This window comes from Drosophila miranda, chromosome 3 (genome assembly GCF_003369915.1).
Source record: "Drosophila miranda strain MSH22 chromosome 3, D.miranda_PacBio2.1, whole genome shotgun sequence".
NCBI classification, from domain to species: Eukaryota; Metazoa; Arthropoda; class Insecta; order Diptera; family Drosophilidae; genus Drosophila; species Drosophila miranda.
Window position 1 is genome coordinate 15224187 of NC_046676.1, and position 22457 is coordinate 15246643.

The 22457-nt window shown below is 47.8% G+C and overlaps 1 protein-coding gene across 1 annotated transcript; it reads right to left on the reverse strand.

Annotated features, from left to right (window-relative positions):
* Positions 1 to 1097: 1097 nt before the first annotated feature.
* LOC108159751 (protein patched) lies at positions 1098 to 16498 on the reverse strand. The gene is made up of 6 exons (XM_017293295.2): positions 15541 to 16498; positions 5676 to 6229; positions 3650 to 5597; positions 3380 to 3587; positions 3052 to 3323; positions 1098 to 2992 (listed from the first exon to the last, which is right to left on the reverse strand). Exons 1-6 carry the CDS (start codon positions 15667 to 15669, stop codon positions 2207 to 2209), a joined length of 3897 nt encoding a protein of 1298 aa, XP_017148784.1. The 5' UTR covers positions 15670 to 16498; the 3' UTR covers positions 1098 to 2206.
* Positions 16499 to 22457: the final 5959 nt, after the last annotated feature.

Genomic DNA, 22457 nt, shown 5'->3' on the forward strand with positions numbered 1-22457 from the left:
TCATCCATTTCCCCCAGGGTATGTGTGCATGGAATTAGCAGCATGTTTGTGTATGGAATGGGACTCATTGCTGCGAACCGGGTATTACCAAAAATATCTCCCGTCGAATATTACAAGCTATATAGAGTTTTCAGCTTTGCCCACTTAGCTTTATCCCATCGATGAATACATTTTCTACAACTTTAACAACTTTAAATTGCTTGTAAGTATTGTATTTTGACTAAATCACGGTTTACAAATTAATGTTGCCGCAACATTGTGTATGGAATGAGACTCATTGTTGTCAATCGGGTAAAAGAGGTCCTTACCCGATTCAAGTTCGGCTATCGATACTATCGACTGGTTACGAGTGGTGCGCGCCAAATCTAACTTTTTTGAATGTGAGCGACAAGGATTTAAATGTTGTCAACCGGGCCATTACCGATTCAACAAATACGACGATTCCCTCAATTTTGATCTTCCGTCGAATATCAAATATATGGAAGATTTAGCCATGCCCACATAATTTTAAACGATTGGTAAATCTATTTCCTACTTATAATTGTTTCATTCATTTCATTTAATAATCTTAAGTCTTAATAAGACTTATTAATAATAATAAAGTCTTAATAATATACTAATCACTAACACCACTATCGTCACTAACGATGTCGCTGGGATTTTTTAAGAGCATTTCAGTGTTCGGTTCAAAATTCTCGCAACCGTTGTTCTTCCTTAGACCTTGTCTCACATATAAAAGATTTGAAACATTTATATTCTTAAATCTACTTCTTGTATTTGTTTTTATTAAGTTCACTTCGGAGAAAATACTTTCACATGATGCATTCGAAACTGGCAATATAAGCAGTACTTGTGCAAATTTTTATTAACTCATATCAAGTACCCATTTTTATTTGATTCTGCTTAAAATATGGTTTAAACAAAACAGGTTAAAAGAATTAAGCGTGAGTATAGAATGAAACAAAAGTGAGTATTCCACAAAGAAAATATGTGAATGTCTCACAAGAAGAGAGCATTTAACCGTCTTTCAATACCAGTGATTGGATGGTAGAGATTTGCGCCTAAGTTTGAAAGTGAATGAGTGACAAGGAAAAATGTATAGACGAAGAACTTTTATTTGAAATGTGTTTGAATTTCTGCCGTTTTGGTGACACACAAGCTGGTTATCAGTTGCCTATTGATCTCCAAGATATCGATATTTATAAATATCGCTTATCCGATAAGAGTGGCATGGCGTGTGACCTAGAGTGGGTCGCTATCCATCGTATTTCTGCAGAAGCAAGCAGTGTTTATTACATTTTAACAGTTCAAGCAGTGAAACTACACTGTTATTGCAAGCAGTCCATTCAAAAACGAATTCAAATTTTAAATGAAGAAAACGGTACGTTTCGCTTTTAAAAAACTGTATAATATTTTATTTAAATGAAAGACAATCAGTCTTCGTGCAACAAATGTACATGGATAAATGCCGCGTGTAGAATAGTTCTTCCATTCTTATTCGTTTCCATTAATCGTTTTTCTCGTTTTTTTTTCTTTTTCAATTATGTATTTATATTTTCATTTTATTTTGGTTGTAAGTACCGTTACGGGGGAGGGCTTTTTTTGTGGTTTTTGTTTTTTGTGTCTGTTTGTAATTGTTATTTCTCGATTTAGTAATAGTACTTTCTTTTCTCTCGTTTCCGTATAAGCGATACTATTTTGGTTCAAGTCCTTGTGGTTCTTTTTTGTATGTACATATTTAAACTAAATTATAGACTATAAATTACTAGTTTGTTTGTTTGTGTGTGTGTGTGGGTGTCGTGAATCTCGCTTTCAATTGTGCTGGTGTGTGTAAGTACAGTGTGTGCTTGTGTGTGTGTGTTATAATAAATATGTATCTCTATGTATAAGAAATGTCTTAAGAGCTAAATACATACATACAAAGCTGCTAGGCAGAGGAGTGGGTTGGGGTTCAGGGTAGAAGGTAGAGGGTAGAGTGGGGTAGTGGGGCGAAAGGGGTGGCGGATAGGTAGAGGAGGTAGGAGGTTGTGGGGCATAGCAGCTGCTACATATAACGGAACACTTAACTCGCGGAAATTAACTAACATGCATACACATATACATACAATATATATATAGATATCTCGATTATACATATACAGTTAGAGTTACAGTTACAGTTAAAGATACAGTTAAAGATACTGGCTAATGGCTACAGGAACTAGTGCTAACTCGTAAAGTTATAGCTGCGCACCGCCCGCCCGGGCGTGACCAGCTCCACCTTGATGTTGGCCGTGGCCGTCACCTTGGTGGTGTTGCTGTCCGAGTGCGTCGTCTCCACCGTCACCTCCGGCTGGACAACGATGCTCTGCAGTTCCGGCGGATACTGCTGCTGCTGCTGCTGTGCGGCCTTGTGGTAAGCGGGTGGTGGTGCTCCATACGAGGCGGGTCGCGATCCCCCGCCATGCTGATAGTTGCTGTTGTTGAAGTTATTCGTTGTCTGTGCCGGCGGCGGTGCGGGGGCACTCCAGTCGTTGTGCATCTGGATGGAGGAGTTGCTGGACTTCCAGGACTGCGGCTCCTCCGTAATGGTCGTCAGCGAGGGATCGTTGATGTTGACGTCCTTGTGGTAGTGGTGCGCCTTCTGGCAGTTGTTGCGCGACGACGAACGCGAGCCGTTCCCACTGAACGACTTGTTCGAGCGCTTGCTGCTGCGCACGGGCAGCGGCGAGGGCGTGGATATCCTATCGGGATGCTCCAACGGCACCAGCTCCGCCTCTGGCCCCAGCATGCTCAGCAGAATGGGGAAGACCACCAGACTGTTGCAGGCCCCCACGCAGAGGACCACGATCAGCAGGAAGCAGAAGTGGCGGATGACGAACTCGAAGGGGGACGTGGAGAGCATGAAAACGGCCACCCCAGAGGTGAGCATCCCATGCACCAGGGGACCCAATGACAGCTGCATGGCCAGATGGACGCGACGTTGACGATTGCCCAACGAAGTCATAAAGCCCTAAGAAAAGGTCGAAGATTAGTCGCGGTTTTGAGCCATGTTTTAGATTGGAGACTCACCAGGGAGATGTGCACATTGAAGCAGAGCATCATGCCCACGCTCAGTATGAGTATGACAGCGGGTATGGCCGACAGCTTGATGCCCAGCAAGGTCATGGCCCCAAAGATCTGGGCCAGCGATGCCAGGACGCTGAGGATCACCAGAACGGCGGCCCAAACGGACAGCAGCAGCAGGGAGACCAGCACCAAGGCAGCCAGCAAGACACACGCCAGGATCATGGCCAGCGAGGAGCGTAATGTCATGTACTGCTCCCAGAAGATGAATGGAATGCCTGAAGATAGATCGGTTAGCATGCGGAAATATACTTTTTGAAGGGTTTGGACCTACCGGAGGGATAGTTGGGCAGACCAAAGCCCTCGAACTTAACGCTCAAGTCGCGTATGTGTCCGATCAGGGTCTTGATCTGCGAGGTGTCCGTCAGGCCGTGCAGATAGAAGGGCATCTGTGCGTAGACCAGGGGCAGGCTCTTGGGTATCTTCAGGTCGTACTCGTTGGGCGCATGATAATACTGACGCGGTTCTGGATACAGTTTTCCCTGCAAAATCAAATAAAGTTAGTAAATTTTGCAGAGCAACTAAACGATCTAGATGGACCTACCTGAGAGGCTCCATAGGCGAAGACATCGTTGGTGGCCCAGGCAGAGAGATAGTTGTAGAAGGCCTTCGGATTGATGATGCCATCGCTGAAGACCAGTCGATTCGTCTTCACTAGCTCCTTGTCCACCGGATTGTCCACATGGCCCGTCTGCACGATCAGCTTGTACGCCAGGATGGCATCGCTGCTGGCATTCGGGTACCACACCTCCTTGTTCAGTCGCCCGTCCCGGATCTCATCGTCGAAGATGCGCTGCAGATTGCTAAGCCAGTCGCGGAACAGCAGCAGCCAGAAGTCCGGCAGGCCCCCGTTATCGTTCTTGATTACATGCGGCACTCGGACGAAGGCGTCGTGGTAGTCCCTCAGGAGCTGCTGCTGCGTGGGGTACTCGAAATTTCCTTGCGTCACCGCGTACATGCTGTAAAAGCCGAAAAGGCGCGTCTGCGCGTCGAGGAACTTGTGCTCGTTGCTGTGCTTTGGGACCAGGTCGATGATGTCCAGGCCATCCTGCAGCTTGGTGGAGGCGTACAGACTGAAGATCAGCGCCACCAGGAAGCCCATCACGGCCAGAAATTTCACCCAGCTGCGCATCAGGAAGGGCGTGTAGTACTCGAAGGCGAAGCTGGACAGCGAGAAGGACGGCAGGGAGCTGCTGCTGCTTTTGCTGCTGGCAGAGGGGACGCCGCTGGCGTGCTGCTCCAGAAGGGGGTTCTGGGATGGTGGCTGGGGAGGCAAACCCCCGCGGTTGTTGTTGCAGTTCTTCACGTGCCGTGCTCCCCGCAGGCTGTTGTTGTTGTTCATCGGCATCACTTTGGACTGCTCCTTCCACACGGGAAAGCAGCAGCAGAAAATGTCCGCCCGTCCGGCAGTGCGCCGCCGCAGATCCAAGGAAATCATGGCCGGGAAGACCAGCAGAGCCGCCGCCAGATTGAAGCACATCACGATGGCCGCCTGCAGGCAGAAGACCTTCAGCGCAGGCACCGGAATGAAGGCGGCCGCGAAGAAGGAGCCGGCCGTGCTGCAGGCGCTGAACAGGATGCTGGGTCCGACCTTCTTCAGGATCAGCTTGGTCTGCTCCTTGCGATTGCTCTCCGCATACGCAGCCGTCAGCATAAAGATATGGTCCACTCCCAGACCCAGGGCCAGGAACGGCACCACCTGGGTGCTGGCCGCATTGAAGACGATCCCCATCAGGGCACAAAGTCCCAGGCCAGCCGCTGTGCTGAAGCACATGAGCAGTACACCAGCAACACCCACGCTGCTTTGGCCCCGAACGGGATCCCGCCAGCGGAGGAGCGTGCAAAAGGCGTAAAGGACGGTGACGGCGACGCCGATAACGATGCTCAGGGCACTCGGATGCGAGAACTTGGCCAGGATGTCGTCCAGGGCGGCCGAGCTGAACACGTAGATGTCGTAGTTGGCCGCAATGCGGGACTGTTTGCGCAGGAGGAGCTCCACCTCGCGGGAGAAGTTCCGCTGCCAGGCATTCAGCACCTCGGCGGCCTTCTCCTGGGTCCAGCCGATGTGGTGCACCTTGTAATTGTCCTCCCACTGGTCGTACATCTCCTTCTCGGTCATCAGCTGCACCACCGTCTGCAGGGCCTGGGCCTTCTTCAGGTGTCCGCTGCGATTCCGCTGCGCCCCGCCCACAATCAGCTGCTCCGGCCAGTGCATGTGCTTGGCCGCATAGCCGTAGCAGCCGCCCGACAGTATCGCCCCCACATCTGGCGGCGTGGTGCTGTTCTTGTTCGGGGCCGTCTCCGGGCAACTGGGATTCAGCGGATTGAGGCAGGGCTTCTCCATGTAGCCGCTGCCGATGGCCGCCCGTTTCAGGTACTGCTCGACGGTCTCGAAGTCGAAGCTGATCTTCTGGTCGGACATCTGCTGCTTCATGAACTGCATCACCGACGCGGGGTTCAGGGTGCTCCACATGAGGCGCTGATTGAGGCCACTGTCAGGAGGGCAGAACATCGAGGGGCAGGATTAGGTAACTGGAGGAGGGATGTTACGATTTCTAAGGATTACTCACGGTATATTCACGGGAAACTCCGGTCCCAGCAGCTGGCTGCCCTCCCAGAAGCAATCCAACGGCGTGATGATCGAGCACGGTATCAAATGCTTTAGTATCTGCTCGATGTAGTAGTGCCCCTCGAAGGTGGGCGTCGTCGGGGAGTTGCACATGTCTCGCAGTCCCCACTCCGCGTCGTACATGTGCACCTTGACGGCGGTGGCCTTGACCAGCACCTCGAGGTGGGAGAGCAACGCCTGCGGATGCAGCACCGAGGCATTCGGATCGTGGGCCGTCTGGATGAGCAGCTGATGCGTGGAGGACTCGTCCTCGCCGATGGTCTTCTGCGTGTATGCCAGCTCCGATTCGAGGCGGCCGCCCTCCTGTATCCAGAGCTGGTGCACCTTCGAGTGAATCTGGGCGCTCTTCAGGCCCACACAGAAGGTGCTCAGCACCAGGATGGCCACGAATAGCACCTTGCCCGCATGCTTCTGCACAGAGCTGCCGAGCGTTTCGAGGTGGGACTGGAATACTGAACGCAGATAGATGGCCGTCCGGCTGCCACGCGCTTTACCCTGCAACAGAACGGAACGGAACAGAACGGAATTAGTTTCCATGGATCAGATCTTGTCGAATTCGTCGTTTCGCTTTCGGTGGATGCCATAAATAACGCATTAAAATTATAACGAAACAGCGTGTGGCCCCGGCACAGCCATATAATTTATTTGTGTGTTTCTCGTGGCATCTGCGACCGACCACAGAGGGAGCAAAGCAGCGTCCCGATGAAGCCATCATCATCATCATTCCCATTCCCAATCCCCGGCCCGGCCCGGCCCGGCCTGGCCCGGCGGGCCCAACCCAACCCAACATCCAGCCGCAGCAGACCTACAAAAACAACACAAGACGCCGCTGTCGCCGACGACGTTGCCAGGCCGAAAAAAAATACAAGAAAAGAAAAAGAAGCGAACCTATAATCGCCTGCTTGGGCAATTGGATCGATCGGCTAGGGGCCTGGCTTTCTGGCTTTCCCTCTCTCCTCCGCTCAATTCGTGTCTGTTGCAGCGCTGCACGAAAATTGAGGCACCCCGTTCCCAAAAAATAATAATAATGAGGCGCGCGCTAACGCTAACGTCTCAATCGGAGTTTGAGTCGAACAATCATAAAAACAGTGGGTCAAGGCTGACAAAATATTCCTCAAAGTACATTTTTGGGTACCTCAAAGAATTAATGATATGGAAAACTAAATTGTATTCCATATTGGGCCTATGCTAAATTGTCATTACAATTGCCACACAAATCAAATCCATCCAGACCCACTGTGCACACAAAGGCACACCCAGAGCTCGCAGGAACAGAACAGAACGGAACGCATTCCACACAAAACGAGACCGAGACCGAGACCGAGAAACTTCTCGAAGTTTAGCTCTCTTCTTTGGGGCCGCAGTTTATCGCTTTTCACAGATTTTTCTCCAGCCAGAACTCAGTTGAAGTGCAGGCAGGTTGTAGGTAAAAGAAAGGCCGTCATTGAGAGCCGTGGCTTTAGATGCCCTTTCATATGGAGTCCCCTAATGGCCAAGAGAGCCACACAATGGAGAGGTATTACTATTCTTTGAAAGAGTATGCGAAAGATGAGTTAAACGCGGGATAGGCTGCTGGGCAGTGGAAAGGAGAGAAGGAGCCACCTTAGAGTGCCTTTGTTGTTGGGTTTTTGAGCATTTTACGACTACCGTTAAGATAGAGCAGGAGTCACCCATAAATAATCCACGCTTAATGTCTTTGTTTGCTCTCCCTCTCCCACTCCATCCTCTCCGCCAGAGTGGGAGAGGCGGCACTTCCTGCCGACGCCACTGCCGCTGCTTGTTTATGCAAGATTGGCCGCTGCACTTCCGCAAAGAGAAAGAGAGATAGGGAGATAGAGAGAGCACATCAAACGCTGCGCGTTCGACTTTGTCGCCATTAATTAAGTCATTGGCGGCGAATCCCCTTTGAGGGACTCCGAGGCTGCCACTGCGCCGCCTGTGGCGACCTGTTCGTGGAAATTTTCCATAATGTTGTATGCTCCTCGCCGCTCCCTTTCCATTCAGCTGCTGCTTAGGTGCAAGCAAGAGTGAGGCAAACAAAAGAAGTGGCAACACAGTATTCTAGGAATTTGTCCGTCTCTCAGTCTGCCGCCGCCCCTATGGAGGGGAGGTATAACATTGTTGCAGTGGGCCCCGAGGGGGCAGCCACAGCTAAAAATAAACATAATCTAGATTTGGCCAGGTATTCATTCCAGTGCCTCTCAAACTGTGCGATTTGTTGAGACATCAACCTGGTCGCTTACTGTTAACGCTTGTCAGCCAGCACTCTCTGTCCCTCTCGCTCTGTATCTGCAACACGATGCCCTGCTTGCACTGTGTGTGTGACACATATCATCAATCTTGTTGTTGCTGTTTTTCCTCTTCTTGATCTGCGTGCCGCTGCGGCACACACCCCCCGAGGCTGCCACTGAGGCTCGTTGTGAGGAAATGTGTCACATATTGATTTATGATCATGGCTCTTTTTCCTGAAACTGTTCCTTTGTAGTGCTCTCTCCCTCCTGGAAACGTCTTCATTAGAAATGCGCACACACCAGCCTCCGTAATCCCGCCGGACTAAGACCCCAGACGAGCTTAGGCCTCGGATCCCATGACCAAACCAATCGCTCTGAAGGAGAAACAGAGATGGGTAGAGAGAGAGAGAGATGCAGCGGTGCAGGTGCAGGTACAGAAGAATAGGGTACCACTTGGGATGGAAGAATAACGATGGTTTCGAAACTATGTAGCCCTGGGGTATTTATATTGATCTATAGATGATAGTATTCCTCCCTATTCTCTATAGTTTCAAAGTTCTATTAAATTTAAGAAAAAAACAAAGTAATTATAAGTTCCCTAAACTAAAAATTTCCAATCAGCCGTCAATCAATCAAAAGAACCGACACATCATCCACCATCTAATCAAATTTCCCCTGGGCGGTGCCGGTCGGCTGGCCGGCCCCCCCACAGAGCTTGACTACTTAATTACACGGCCCCGATTCGGCAGGGCTAGGAAACCACTCCACAAATGTGAATACAAAAACTTTTCCATGCCGTTTGGAAATCTAAAATCCACTTGAGCGGGATATGGCGCGTCAAGCCATAAAATATGAGCGCACCCAGTTATGCCGCAATAAAAGTCGAATGCAAAACAGCAAAAAAAAAAAAAGAAAGAAAAAAAACAGAGTTTTTAGCATAAAATGAAATTCAATATGGCAGACCACCCAAAGGCAAAAGGCAATGAATATGAATATGAATACGAATAGTGAATGAATGTCTCTATAGAGCACCATATGTGTGGTATGTATATGGAGAATCTCTGCCATTGTCGAACCAAATTTATGGGCAACAGTTTGTCCGAAGAAAGGAAAGAAATTACAGGGAAACTTTGAAGCCCGCACCTGCTTTTCGGCGACAGCTCAGCTTTTGAGAGGCTCACAAAGGATGGATGGATCGGATCGGATCTGCTCTGCTCTATATATGGGATCCATTGTGTGTGTGTGTGTGAGTCATGACCAGTGCAGCTTTCCCATGTTTCTCACGTAAACGTGTGCCATAAAACTTGTAGCTACCATTAAAGTTATATGCCACTTGATAACGTTTTGGAATACGAAATCCCCGACATTGCCCCATACATTTCCGATCTTCTCGCTTACGTCTCTGTATATCTTATGGTCTTTTTCTCTTTAGTATCTGTGTGTTTTGTTGTATCTCTTTCCTTTTTGGCATTTAAATGGAGCTCTGTGTGCTTTTATTTTCACATGCCATTCACACAGCTGCGGCAGCTGTCAAACGGAATGGGAGAAGAAATGAAAACTGCGTCACTGGGATGAAAGACGCTTTTTAAAGACTATTTTTAGTGTGAGGGGGGGAGCGACAGGGTCGAGTGTGGTGCCCAGAGCTGTGTGGAGTATTTACAAGATGGAAATTTGTGGAATCCATTCGTCCCACTGTGCCAGCTAATTTATCTTTCTCCGCTCTCCACAAGGGACCACACACCCAGAAAATTGCCAACAACGAAATAGACTTTTGCCTTTTTGCACTTCGCGTGGCGGAAAGTAAATTGAATTTGCGGCAATTAAAAGAGAGGCACAACTAAATGTGAAACCGTTGAATGCAAATTATCGCCTGCCGCCGATTTATGGCGCCCCCAAAACGTGACTAGCAAGCTGTTTGCCGCATTTATTTCCATTTCATGCTCTTCTTCAGGTCTTTTTTTTTTTTTTGGAGACCGAAACCAAAAATTTGCATGCCCATAAAATGGAATCGTTAAAAAAAGGTTTGAAGGTCATTGGAGCAGTGCCTTTCCGAGCAGGGGAGAGAGGGAGAGCCACTGAGGTGAGAGGTACGCCGAGGCAGAATTTTTACAGTTATGTAGCTCCAGCCAACAGTGCCAGGTGCAAGGGAGAAACAGGGACAGCGAGAGTGACCACCACCGGCGCAGCTGTCGCGGCCTGAAATGGAGAGGGGCCAAGGATCATGCAAAAGCTCTTCTGCTACAGTCTCTCGAAGAAGTATTGAAACAACTCCAGTTTCAATTTTATATGGAAATAATTTCCACCTGCCTAACAAGTCGCTGTAACAATTTTATTTTCTTGATTATTTCCAGACGAACCTCGAAAACTTAACAGCCCCGGGGCTACCTTTTCGGCCTACCTGGCCGATTCATCTGTCCTCGCTGTCGTCACAGGTACACACACACGCACTACTCGTCCGTCCGCACAGTGGAGTGGTGGTGGAGTGGAGGCTTCGCTGCCGTCCGGACCGGACCGCTCTGTCTGTCCGTTAACTGCTTTTTTAGTGAATTCCGTGATTATTGCTTGAATGTTTCTTTCCGGTATTCGGGCCCCCTCTCTTCCACTCACTCACTGACTCGCTCTCTCGCATTCTCTGTTTCTGTTTCTGTCTCTCCCTGGCCAGTGTCACTGTGTGTCTCGTCTGCTTCTTCTTGTACCTTTTTGTGTACCTTTTTTCGTTGTTACTTTTGGTCATAAGGTTCGGCTCGGATCGGATCGGTTCGTCTCTTCTCTCCTCTGCTCTCCTCGTCTCGTCTTGTCTCGTTTTCGGGCCCGGGCTCGGACCGGGCCGCGTGCTGTGTGGTCGAGTTAATGTCTTCATAATTCTTCTGATTTTTCTTCTCTCTTTTGTTGTTGCTGTTATGTCTTGCTTCGTTCGTTGCTCGTTCGTGTGGGCCGGCAGACAGACGACTGATGAAGACAATAACAGTTTTATGTGCGGCCGCTTCGAACCCCACCCCCCTCTTGGGAGCACACCTTTGCCTTTGCTTTTGCCTTTGGCCTGCACGAACCTGGCCTGGCCCTAATGAAGCCCAAGCTGTGGCCGAGTACATATCGTTTTTTCCGTCTTTTATTTTGAGAGTTCCAGTTCCCCGCGCCAGCTGCAGATGCCACGCACACGAACATCTCTATAGAGGTGTGTGATCTCTCTCTCTCTCTCTCTCTCTCTGTGTGTGTGTGTGTTTCGGGGGCCTCGATTCGCTTGATGAAGCTGTCAATCGTTGGGATCCCCGCGTGTGGGTGTTATGTGGGCCATTGGGTATGGCTCTCTGTCTCCGGTGTTAAAAGCGAGGCGAAGCAGGATCGATAAGCTGATAATGGGTCATGGGATTACGTAAAAAGAGAGAGGGAGCGAAACAGCGCGGTGGTATCTATGAATGGCAGAACGTTACGCATAAGCTTAAATCCGACTAAATATTTAGAACATATCGAAAGGATCTTACCAATATAAATTATAGAGTAATAGAATAAATTTGATTTACTCCTACACAGGAAGCTCTTCTATCTTTCTTTTATATAGAGATACCCTTTCGTATATCCCATTCTTGGAGAGTCATGTTCTGTTCGAAGGGTCCGGCCGTACAGAGAAGGAGTGCATTTCTTGGAAGGAGTGAACATTTATAGGCGTAGACTTCTTTTCCACGGTCCTTATCTTGTTTTGCTTTCAACACGCCCAGCATGTCGAATTACCGTTAACTTGTTAAGCACTTCCTCCCTGTGTCGGTCTCTATCGCAGTGTCGTGTCCCACTCGTGGAGTAACCGTAAGCCGGAAATGCTTGTAGGCGTGAGATATCTTCATCGACATTGTCGTCGGGGCCGGCCTTCTGGGAAGCAAGCGACGCATCGATGGATCTATTCCACCCCTGCTGAAAGGGAATGTAATGGCAATTTATGCAGGTATCTCTCCATCCATCCCTCTCTCTTTCTCTCTCTATGTGTGTGTCACTCCTCAAGTGAGTTTGCCCAAGGATTACTCTCCACTCCACTCTCCTCTCGCCACTTGAGATCCCGACTCACCCTCGCTTTTGCTTTCGGTTCACTCCCTTTGATCTTTACTGGCTCTTCTTCACATTTTTTTAGTATTTCGTATTTATAAATACTTTTGGTATATTTTGTATTTTGTATCCCCATGATACGAGTATCTCCCCCATGGAAATATCATATAATAAATATTGATCGAAAGTGTGACAATGATTTATTTGCCTTACACCTTCCCCACGCTCGAAATCTTATCTGGGAGATAACAATCTGGAAATTATAATATTTGACTTACGGTCTCTGAAAGTCAATAGACAATGCTATCTGCCAGAGGTTGAGGTCTTGATTAAATGTTTGTTTTACCTACATGGTGGCTTGAGTAAGGTTGGAAGACACAGATGCATAGACCCCAGGATAAGGAAGTTATCTTTGCTTGGTCTTGAGATAGTTAAAAGCCTTCAGTCCTGTGGTATATTCTGTATATTTTCTCTCTCCCGCTATCTACAAGTAAACAAAGACCTTCCCCTACATCTTTCGTACGTCCGATGTTTATCTAATCCATTAGGATCCACTGCCTGATTGACAATTTCAGAGTTTGTGCCACTGAGCTACTGGTTTTGGTTTTCTTCTTTCGTTTTGGCCATGTTAATTTGAGAAATGTTTGCCCATTGTCCGTGTGTGTGTGTGTGGATGCCACAAATATTTGTGTTTGTGTTTGTTTTTCATGGACAGTTGTGAAAAGAGTGCGACGAATGGAATGGAAGGGGGCAATGGACGGTGGAGAGTGGACAGCGGCGGATATCGCGGCATGACTAAACAAATTTATTGCCTACTGCCAGCAGCGGCAGCAACGTGAAGACTTCTTCAAAATGCCGCCAATGTTTCCCAACTTCCTGTGCAAAGTGTGTATCTCTATCTTTCTGTCTCTCTCTCTCTCTCGGTGTGTGTTTGCCTTACAATTGGCACAGCGCAAAATGACGAAGGGGGGAGGTAGGCAGAGGAGCCGCGACAAACGATTTCATTCATGAATTTATACGTATCTCATAGATACACCGAAGGTACATGGCCTGCATCGATAGTGCGGCATTGCCTTAAATGAGAATTCAGTTTGGTTTAAATATCGAGGGACAGACCAAATGGATACAGTAGAGACCTAACCCAAAGCGGATTTAAGCGAATTTTAGGGAACTTTGAATAGATTAGTCAAAAAATCAATCTATGGAATTATATTGTTTTATGTTTCCATTGATTCATGAACCTCCAAACTGACAAACTTGATTCCTCAGCCGTAGCAGCTCTTGAGTAGAGCATCTTTTTTTCCGCTCGGCTTCATTTGGCATTCAGATCATGTGAGGAAACGTCATCCCCTCAGAGCCCGCCAGACAGCGAAAGACCTCCCAGTAGCGCAACAAAAATGGATAAAATAAATAAAAATAATAATAATGATCACGTTGAGTAATTTGCATAGTCCCCAAAAAAAGTAAACGCATTTTGGCAGCGTTGTTGCTTTTGTTGTTGGTTGGACGTGTGTGTTCGCCCGGTTCGTTAGACAATTTTAATGTCTTAATATATTTCGTTAAATTGAGTCATTAAAATAAATCGCCATGGACGGTGCCCGATGTCGATGACGACGACGACAACGTCGGCGCCATCACGATCGATCGTTTGCTGCAACTTTCCAGAAGAGTTCAGGGCAGGAGAAGACCACGTTACAACAGAGCCCCAAGAGACTTTACGAGAAATAATTGAGATACAGAGAGAGAAGACAGAAAGCACAAGTTGCAGGAAGAGATCGAGAAGAGGCAACCGCAAAACAACAACAGAGCAAGACACGCCACGCGGAGCAGCAGCAGCAGCAGCAGGAACCGGAGGAGACCAGCAACATCGACAACAACCATGATGAAGACATCAAGTTGTAACAAGAAAGGAAGTCTATCTTCGGCGGGGTCGAATCGTTTTATACCCTTCCCAGATCGCTCAATCTTCCGGCAACTAAGCGATGGCGCAGCAGATGATTGAGTGATATAGTGGATCAAAGCACTGCAAATTGGCTTTGCCAGCGAGAGAGAGAGAGCCCAAAGAGAAGGCCGAGTGCAGTTTTACCAACACTGGAGCGCTGCAGCAACAATAAACCGCGTGCGTCAGTGAAACTTTTTATTCGGTATTTTTTTGTGCCTTTGGGCCACCCGTATCGAACCACCTCGCTCGCCTGCCTGCCCCTTCTACATTTGCACCAGCCGCAACAACAAACAAAAATGCTTTTTGCTTTTGGCACTGATTGTTTACAGTTCTCTTTCGGGTTTAGCAATTGAGATATAGCGATCTGTGCATACCCTTTCTCCGGCTGCCTGCTGATACTTGATTGGCCCGTCCTGCATTACGTCACGCGTCTTTCTAATCAGGCCGCCAAGGAGTGAGAGCATTCCCGACAAGAGCCATGCTACAACCACAACGCATTCCATTCGAAAGAGCATCTGCAGCAGAGACAGCAGCAGCACGTACGAAACGACTCGACTCTCGCGGAGAGCTCTGAGCAGAGCAGAGCCCGCGCCCACCCATGTTGGGGCTGACTGAGGCTGCGGTTGCTCACACACACACACACACACACATTTAAACAAACAGCATTGTTGTTTATGATTATACCCTTGCGGTAGGTATCCCTACTTCGAGCAGATGTTTGCAACGCAGAGAATGAATCAGTACGAAAAGTATATAGTAAATGCGAGTATTAATATTATCTAGATCGGATCACTGTCATTATTTTATGGCTGCTAATCGCTCCGAAAGGGTATCAAGGGCTTCGGCACACCCAGCTAAAACTCCTTTCTTGTTTTCATGTTGCGGCTTCCAAAGCTTTTTGCCTTTTTGGAAGGCTGCTGTTGCTGCTATTGCTTTCCCTTGGGTCTCCTGCTGCCACACGGACCTGGTCGTTGCTGTTTTTGGCGCTAGCTGCAGTTGCAGTTGCAGTTTCTGTTTCTTTACTTCTTTTGCGGTCAGACCCCACTCTGCTGCACAGTAGCGCCAAAGTAATGAAGTTGTCTGTGGATATGTCTGTCCGTCCGAATCCAGATCTTGAGCCCTGCTGTGTGTGGCAGCCCAGAGAGTGGAAATAGTCATTTTGGGTCTGACATGAGTGGATTTCTGTGTGTCAAAAGGATTGGCTTTGAACATATTGTAAAGCCTGCTAACAGATACCAGATTTAATGGCGTAGAAAAGTCTTTTTTATAGAACTAAATCCTCCACGCTCTTTAGCCATAAAAAAAATACATTTGCATATAAGCCGATTGCCAGCATATTTCGCATAGATTTTGGCTAATCACTGTAATTAATAGGCTGACTTGTCTGGGGAACAGCTCAATTAACCAGAGGGCGAGCAAACCTGATCAAAAGAAAACGAAACAAGGCGAAATGAAACGAAAACGAAAAATATTGCGAGAGATATTGGCAATAAAATTTATTGGGGACTGTCTCCACGGCTTAATGGCCGCATTAAGCAAAAGTTACACGGCGAATGGGTCTGTTTTTTCTCTGTTTTTGCTTGATTTTGACCACTTACCTTATCAATTTGATCGAGCGCCACTTGGGCATCCACCCAGCTGGTCCGTATGTACAGATCCGAGAATAATTTCTCATCGACCACGTCGCCGTGGGTGTCCGGTACGCGGGGTAGGCTGTCCCTGTCCATGGCTGCCGTATCTTTAGCTGTTTTAGCGCTAGCACGGGCGGTGGAGTGCTGCCAATCTCTCTCGCTTTCGATATACAGTGCCTGCTGTCTGTCTGCGACCTGAGGTGTAGACAGATACAGTGCGTGCTGTGGAATTGTCTTCGCTTCTTTATTTGATTAGTTTTCCTTGTGTTTTAGTAATTTGTTCGGCTGCATTTTGGCCCGCACTCTGCATTCCCTCTAAAACAGAGTGGTTCTCCTCTCTCTTTATCTGTTCTCTCTCGGGCTGTGTATCTCTGGCCTCTCTTTCGTGTTGTTTGGTTTTGTTGTGATTGCTGGCTTCGTTGCTCGAATCTTTTTTCGACTCGGATTTTGGTTAGATCGAGTATCGGGTTTATTTTCTTCACTCACGGCCGGACATTTGGGCACAATTTGTTGGGAAATTCGGTGAATTTTTCACACATCATTTACACATGGAAAAGCAAGCGCGAACGCGACAAACGGACGCCTCACGTTTTTCTTTGCAGCTCGTTTTCTTTGCTTCGCTCTCTCTCTGTATTTCTCTTCTCTGCTTTGCTCTTCATATACACTTACACACACATACACTTTGCGCACGTAGCCAGACGACGGTTTCGATTCGTTTTGAATTTTTGTTGCTGTGGCATTTAATTCATGGATTCGTTTCGTTTTTCGTTAATTTTGAACATTTCCTCTTCTGAGCTGATGTGATACTCTGATCTATCTTTTGCTGTTGCTGGTATATACCACACACTGGAGGAGAGGTCTGCTCTGCACACACAACCGTTTCGTTTGGGGATCGCGAGCGTTTTGAGAGATGTATCTCTCAGATGCGGCACGCCAGAAGGCAGGCAGGCCAACAACTTCATTATGCGAGCGAGACAGTGCTCTCTCTCTCTTTTTCTCTCTGCCTCTCTGGAACTGTCTGCGGCCATTTTGGTTCGGACACGGTATATTTATCATCAGGGTAGGACAGCTCAGAAAGCGGTTTTGCTGTGCCTGGCAGACAACTTAGGCTGCTGGAAGAGCGCCATGGCAGGCCATACCCCTCTATTGTTTTACTATGGGTCTGAGAATGCTTACTGCGAGGGTAGATCGAGAGATTTTTATTCGTCTTGAGGAATATCGAATGGTATTGAACGATACTCATGATATCGGCTGAACGTTATTGTAAACTGTTTTATTAGTTACATTTTAAGAGAAAGCCTGATTAAAATTAAATTTTAAAATGGTAAGGAAGCCTGTTATTGCGTTACTATGATATTACTATGATAATATTGCTTGCAGTCGGTCATGGCCATATCAACTCGGATTTTCATGCTAATCATGATTATATGCACCCACTGATAAAACCGAGCAGAGGCAAAGCTGAGAGGCAGGGCGCCTGCTCGCTAATTTCTATTGTTGGTGGTTTTTGTTGTTGCCACGACCACCCAAAAGGCTTTTTGATTGTTGTTGTAGCAGACCACCCAAAAATATATTTGCTGCCGGTGTTGTTGTTGTTGTTGCCTTCATTAAACTCAACGACCGGCGTTGTGGGTGGTCGTAGCCTTAGCCCGACCGCGTTTCCTCTCTCCTGGCCTGTTGCTGCGGCCTTCAGCGTCGACGTTGGCGCTGGGCAGCACAGCTTTTATTGTCTGTAACTTTTTTGTGTGTGTTGGTGGGGAGCGCGTGCGTGGCAGGCTTTGGCGCTGGCTGCGTGAACTGTTGGCAAATTTGTTAACTTCGTCTTGCAGTTGTTGTTGCTGCCTCGCTGATGTCTGTTTTTGCATGTTATTTCAATACAAAATTATGAGGCAGGATGTTTTGGTATTCCTTTTTTTTCTGCATCATCTTCCCCCCATCGCGACTGTGTGTGGACCCCACACGTCGAAAATGCAGAAATATATATCACAGTAATGTTAATATATTCTTTGGGCGACATACAAAAAAACAGTTCTACTTAAGAAACAAATACAAATACAAATTAGTTGGAACCTTACCAAAAACATTTTAAACATACAAAATACACACCAAATAGAGCTAAAGTACCAACAGATCTATAAGCTTTTCAGTATAGAACAACAAATCCATGAAGATACCTTTAAAAAATATTCATCGCTTCCCGTTGAGTATTTTTTGTTCCAACTTCAGCAGAGCAGAGGCCACATCGTCTTACAATTTATGAATGAAAATGCATCTTTTACATGGTGACCCCCACCCCACCCTGATATCCACACACCACTTCTCCTCTGATTTCTCTTTCCACTCCAACAACAACAACTCCGAAAAAAAGATCCACCGCAAAAATTGGCGCTCGATTCTGCCTCGGAATTCCAATTCGAATGCAACTGCAGCGTCATGGACCATTGATGGTGGAAGAAAGAGAGATGGCGGGGCCGGGGATGTGAATGTGGATGGGGACCCACCACCAAGCAGGGGGCTATTACAATCAAACAGCCAAAGCAGCAGCAACAACAAAAACAACAACAACAACAACAGACAACATTGATGAGGAGCAGCGCACACGCTGCAGTTGCCTCTGCCTGCCCCACTCTCTCTTCCTCTCATTCTCTATCCCTGTCTAACCCACTCACCTGAACGCTGCATCAATGTGAATGGCTGGCCTGGCTCTTGGTCTCTCATCAAACGTACTCTCGCGCTCCCGCTCTCTATCAGTTGGCCTGCGTGTGGCGCTTTTTAGCGACATGGGCGGCATTTTTTTGCCATAGCAGCTTCAGCTTGCATATTTTAGCTTTATCCATTGCTCTCTCTCTCTCTCTCTTCTACTCTCTGAAGATTGCGCCATCTTTACATACACTCGCACACATGCTGTGCTCGCTCTCGAGTTTTTGCTCTCAATGACTTGCATTTTGTTTTGCTTTCGCTCATTTCGCCTGCAGCAGCAGCAGCTCCAATCCCCCAGTGGTCCCCCATAAACACAGCACAACAGAGAGACAGAGAGCGAGAGAGCACGAACGCAAGAGAGGGACTTACTCACATATATACTGTGGGCTGCGCCTGTGTGGCGGCGGCAGCTGCCACTGGACCACCAACGTTGAGAGGAGTTTGCTTTGAGAGCTTCATTTGCCGTTTCATTTGGAGTTGGAGAGGGAACCCCGGAGACAGAGATGGAGACAGAGGCTGTTTTTATGGCTGGAGTTGAAGTTTGGATATTTTTTTTCCAGCCTGCGGAGGGAGCTTTGGTCCAGGGCTGATTGATCGTTGATTGTCATTCACAATTTCATTAAGAGAAACATTAAAGATAGTGATGGGGCACTAGGGGTAGGAAAATTCATCTGCTGGGAATTCATTCTTCAAGTCGGAGTTGAAAATTACAATTTTTATAAGTGTATATTTGTATGTGTGCCTTGGATCTTCCAAGGTCCAATTTACAGAGAGTGAATGATTTCATATACTTCGTCTCGCTTGATTTCTATGACGCTTGGTCTTCTCTCTCCACCCTCCACTCTCCGGCTAACTCTGTTACTCCTTCTGCGACTTTAACGACAGGCTGTTTGTTTTTAATCGTATAATGTCTTAATTTATAGTGCAACGTTGCCTAGACCTCCACTTGATATCCCGTCCCCGAGCGAGCGGACCCCTTTCCTCTACCCACCATCCATCTACACAAATGCAATTGCATTTGTCACTGGCCTATAACGACATTAACATTACTACATTGCCCGGCTGGTTTCGTTCTTTCTCTGCCTCGTCCTTCTTGGCCTTGCTTCTCTTTACAGCTTTGGTGTTTACTCTTCTTCGTGCTCTCTCTTCCTGTTGCCATCCCATCCCAGGTGACGATCACTCGCTCTGCCACTTAAAGTTTAACTGCCTCGCATTCGCATTCGCTAAGAAAGCTTTTCTGGCTGCAAGGAGAGCAAGGAAAGGAGAAGCTCTGGGGAGTGCTGGCAATTTTTATGGCTAAGCTTTGTTGTTGCTGTGTTGCCGCTGCATTATTGCGGTGCATTTAATGTAATAATTACTATTTGCCACCGGTAATACGTAGGCCGGCAGTGGCAGTGGCAGCAGATCGCCCAAGTCTTAATTCCCCTGCGATGGGTTGTGGATGGGGATGGATGGCGTGTGTGGTTTGCTCTTTCTGTAGCTTTTGTGGTTGTTGTTGTTGTTTTGGTTAACTCGTTATCTTGGCGTCGGCTTTTGCGGTTGGGTCTGGGACGGGGACTTAGACTGGGACTGGGGGTCTGGCGACTGGAGACTGGGTCTGGGGACGACTGGTGCAGAGGTAGCCTTCGGTTCGGTTCGGTTCGTTTGTTCATGTAATCAACCGCCCCGTCCAACAGCAACTGGCAACTAGCAGCCGGCAACAGCAACGGCTTCGCTGTGTGTGGGCTTTTCCAGCTTCTTGTGTGGTCCTGTCAGGCTTTCAACTCTGCTTCGCTCCATCTCTCTCTGCCTCTGCCTCTCCATAACCTCTCCCTCTTTGGGTTGTGGATTTTGTTTTCGTGGGGCTTTTTTTTTTGTTGCGATGCCTAGGGATCGATGGCTTTTTGGTTATCATTTGGCAAAGCCTACGCGTGACGACATTTCCAGCCAGAAGTCCATTCCAGATGGAATGGAAAGTGCCAAGCGGGTGGTCTCTCTTTCTGTCTCTGTTAGGTGGATCGTATGTGTGGGTGGCTGAGAAGTTTGGCAATTAATTGAATTAACCCTCCCACTGAGACATAGACTTCCTTCCTTGAATCTTAGCAAAAGATCATCATAATTTTCCTAAACCTCTTTCCACCTTTGTTTTGGAGGCAACCGACCCTGCTCTTCTCATAAACACCTCCCACATGGTCGGAGATCTCACTCAGTTTCTGCGATTGCAGCTGCAAATCCTTCACCCATTAATTCTCTGGTAATCCCCAGTCCTCTGACATCAGTTAAGCTCTACGCATAACCCATTTCGAAGTCGGGATGTGTTAATGTGACTGCAACGACGATAACGACAATAAGAGAAAGAGAGGGAGAGAGAGATCGGAACGGAACGAACCCAGAGATCGGAGAGAGGCAAGGCAACAACAAGCTTAAGATAGATATAAAAGTAAGGCGATAAGCATGGAACCGTCACTGGGTCTGTCTGTCGGTCGACGTCGTTTTCGATGGAGACGTGTGGATGTGGAGATGGGAGAGCGGAGAGCGGAGAAGGGGTACCAGAAGAATGTTGACGATGCATGCGTTTTGCGTTGGCTGTCAAATTAATTTCGTACGCTTCCCCGACTGCGATTACCCAAGAGCACGACGACAATCCGAGTTCGACTTTGACTGCGTGGGCGAGCTCCGCTCCAAGGGCCCAGGTCCGAAGAAGTGACGATATGGATAGAGGGGGGTAATTTACATATCTTTGGAGACGCATGCATAATTTTGAGTTTGACAGTGTCCACGGAGCGGAGTGGGATACGGGGAACAGACCCTACACTCATGACGCAGGCAGCGACATCCTTAGCATACTTAAGGCTGGTGAAATGTGAAATGGTACCCCAGCTCCTCCCACTCCTGCTTCTCCTCCTCCCCCCACCCATATGTATAGAATTCGCCACAAAAGCCCCCTGCGTCCGAGAATTCGTGGAATGACTGCACAAATCGTTACCTGGGTGGTCCCTCCACTCTACTCGACTCGACTCCACTCCACTCGAGTCGCCTCGACTCGGGTTCGACTTTAGCTTTAGCTCGGACCTCGAGATGGCGACTCGCCCGGTGGTTTATGAGGCACGTGCGCTGGCGTTCACTGCCCATTGAGTTGCTTATTTACGGCTTGAAGGTATTTCGTTCCCCCAATACCCTATCCCTATCCCAATCCCAATCCCAGTACCAATCACTATCACCAAACCCCGTGTGCCCCATCCATCCCACGCTACGGCTGTATTTGTATTGGTGTGAAGTCAAGTGAAGTAATAAGAGTGGCAATTGCCGGGCCTGCCTGGGTCTGTTGGCTACGCATCTGATGATTAGATTTGAAAACGGATTGGATACGGAATAGTACTTTTGGGCCAAAGGTACACTCGGCTCATTGAATAAAGTCCCTACACACATTGCAATTGCATTTCCGTGAAGAATCATATACCATAAACCATCATAGGTATAAACTTTAAATCGCAAACAAATTATCATAACATCGCTCGAAAGACCGCCAGCTGGTAGGCACATTGGCAAAGGATCACCCAAGAGCCATCCACATATCTCCAAACTAGCTGCACAAACTACTTTTTCCATTGGCTAATACGATCAATTAGGCAAATGTTTCAGTTAAGTCATAAAAAGCCAGCATTGAGCTGGCCGCAGACGTAGACGTAGATCGGGACTGAGAGCGGAGCGGTACCGTCATAACTCAACGACACTTCACTTGCCTGCGGAGCTGCGTTGACAACTCAACTTGTTTGGGCCGACATATCTGGCCAGATACGATCGCTAGTCGGAGTTGGACCACACCAATGCCAGTCAAATGTAAGCCTAACCACAGGCCCGCGTTTTTATTGCATTTCAGACAGCAACAGCCCAGGGAGATGGAGGAAGCCAGAGGTAGGAGAGGCAGGAGCGGTAGGAGAGGGAAAAACGACTCAAATCAAATGAAAATCTCTTTCAAATTGATTTGCTGCGACTGCAGGCAGTGCCGGGCAATGAAAACCCATGTCGCAGCAGCGCAGTCGCCGTCCAGCTGTGCGGCTGTCGTTCTGGTGGAAAAGGTAGAAACATTTCAATCGGTGCCTGGCCTGGAATGGAACTGGAAATGAAACTGGAAGAGACCTGGTCGGGGTGGTATCGGCCCTGTGACCGTATATCATTTGTTTACATTGTATTGAGTTGTTGGC

Coding starts and splice junctions, on each gene's coding strand:
- LOC108159751 (XM_017293295.2), bottom strand. CDS start 15,669: ATGGACAGGGACAGCCTACCCCGCGTACCGGACACCCACGGCGACGTG. Junction 5,598..5,675: donor GAGTTTCCCGTGAATATACC/GTGAGTAATCCT, acceptor CCCTCCTGACAG/TGGCCTCAATCAGCGCCTCA. Junction 3,324..3,379: donor TCTGCCCAACTATCCCTCCG/GTAGGTCCAAAC, acceptor ATCTATCTTCAG/GCATTCCATTCATCTTCTGG.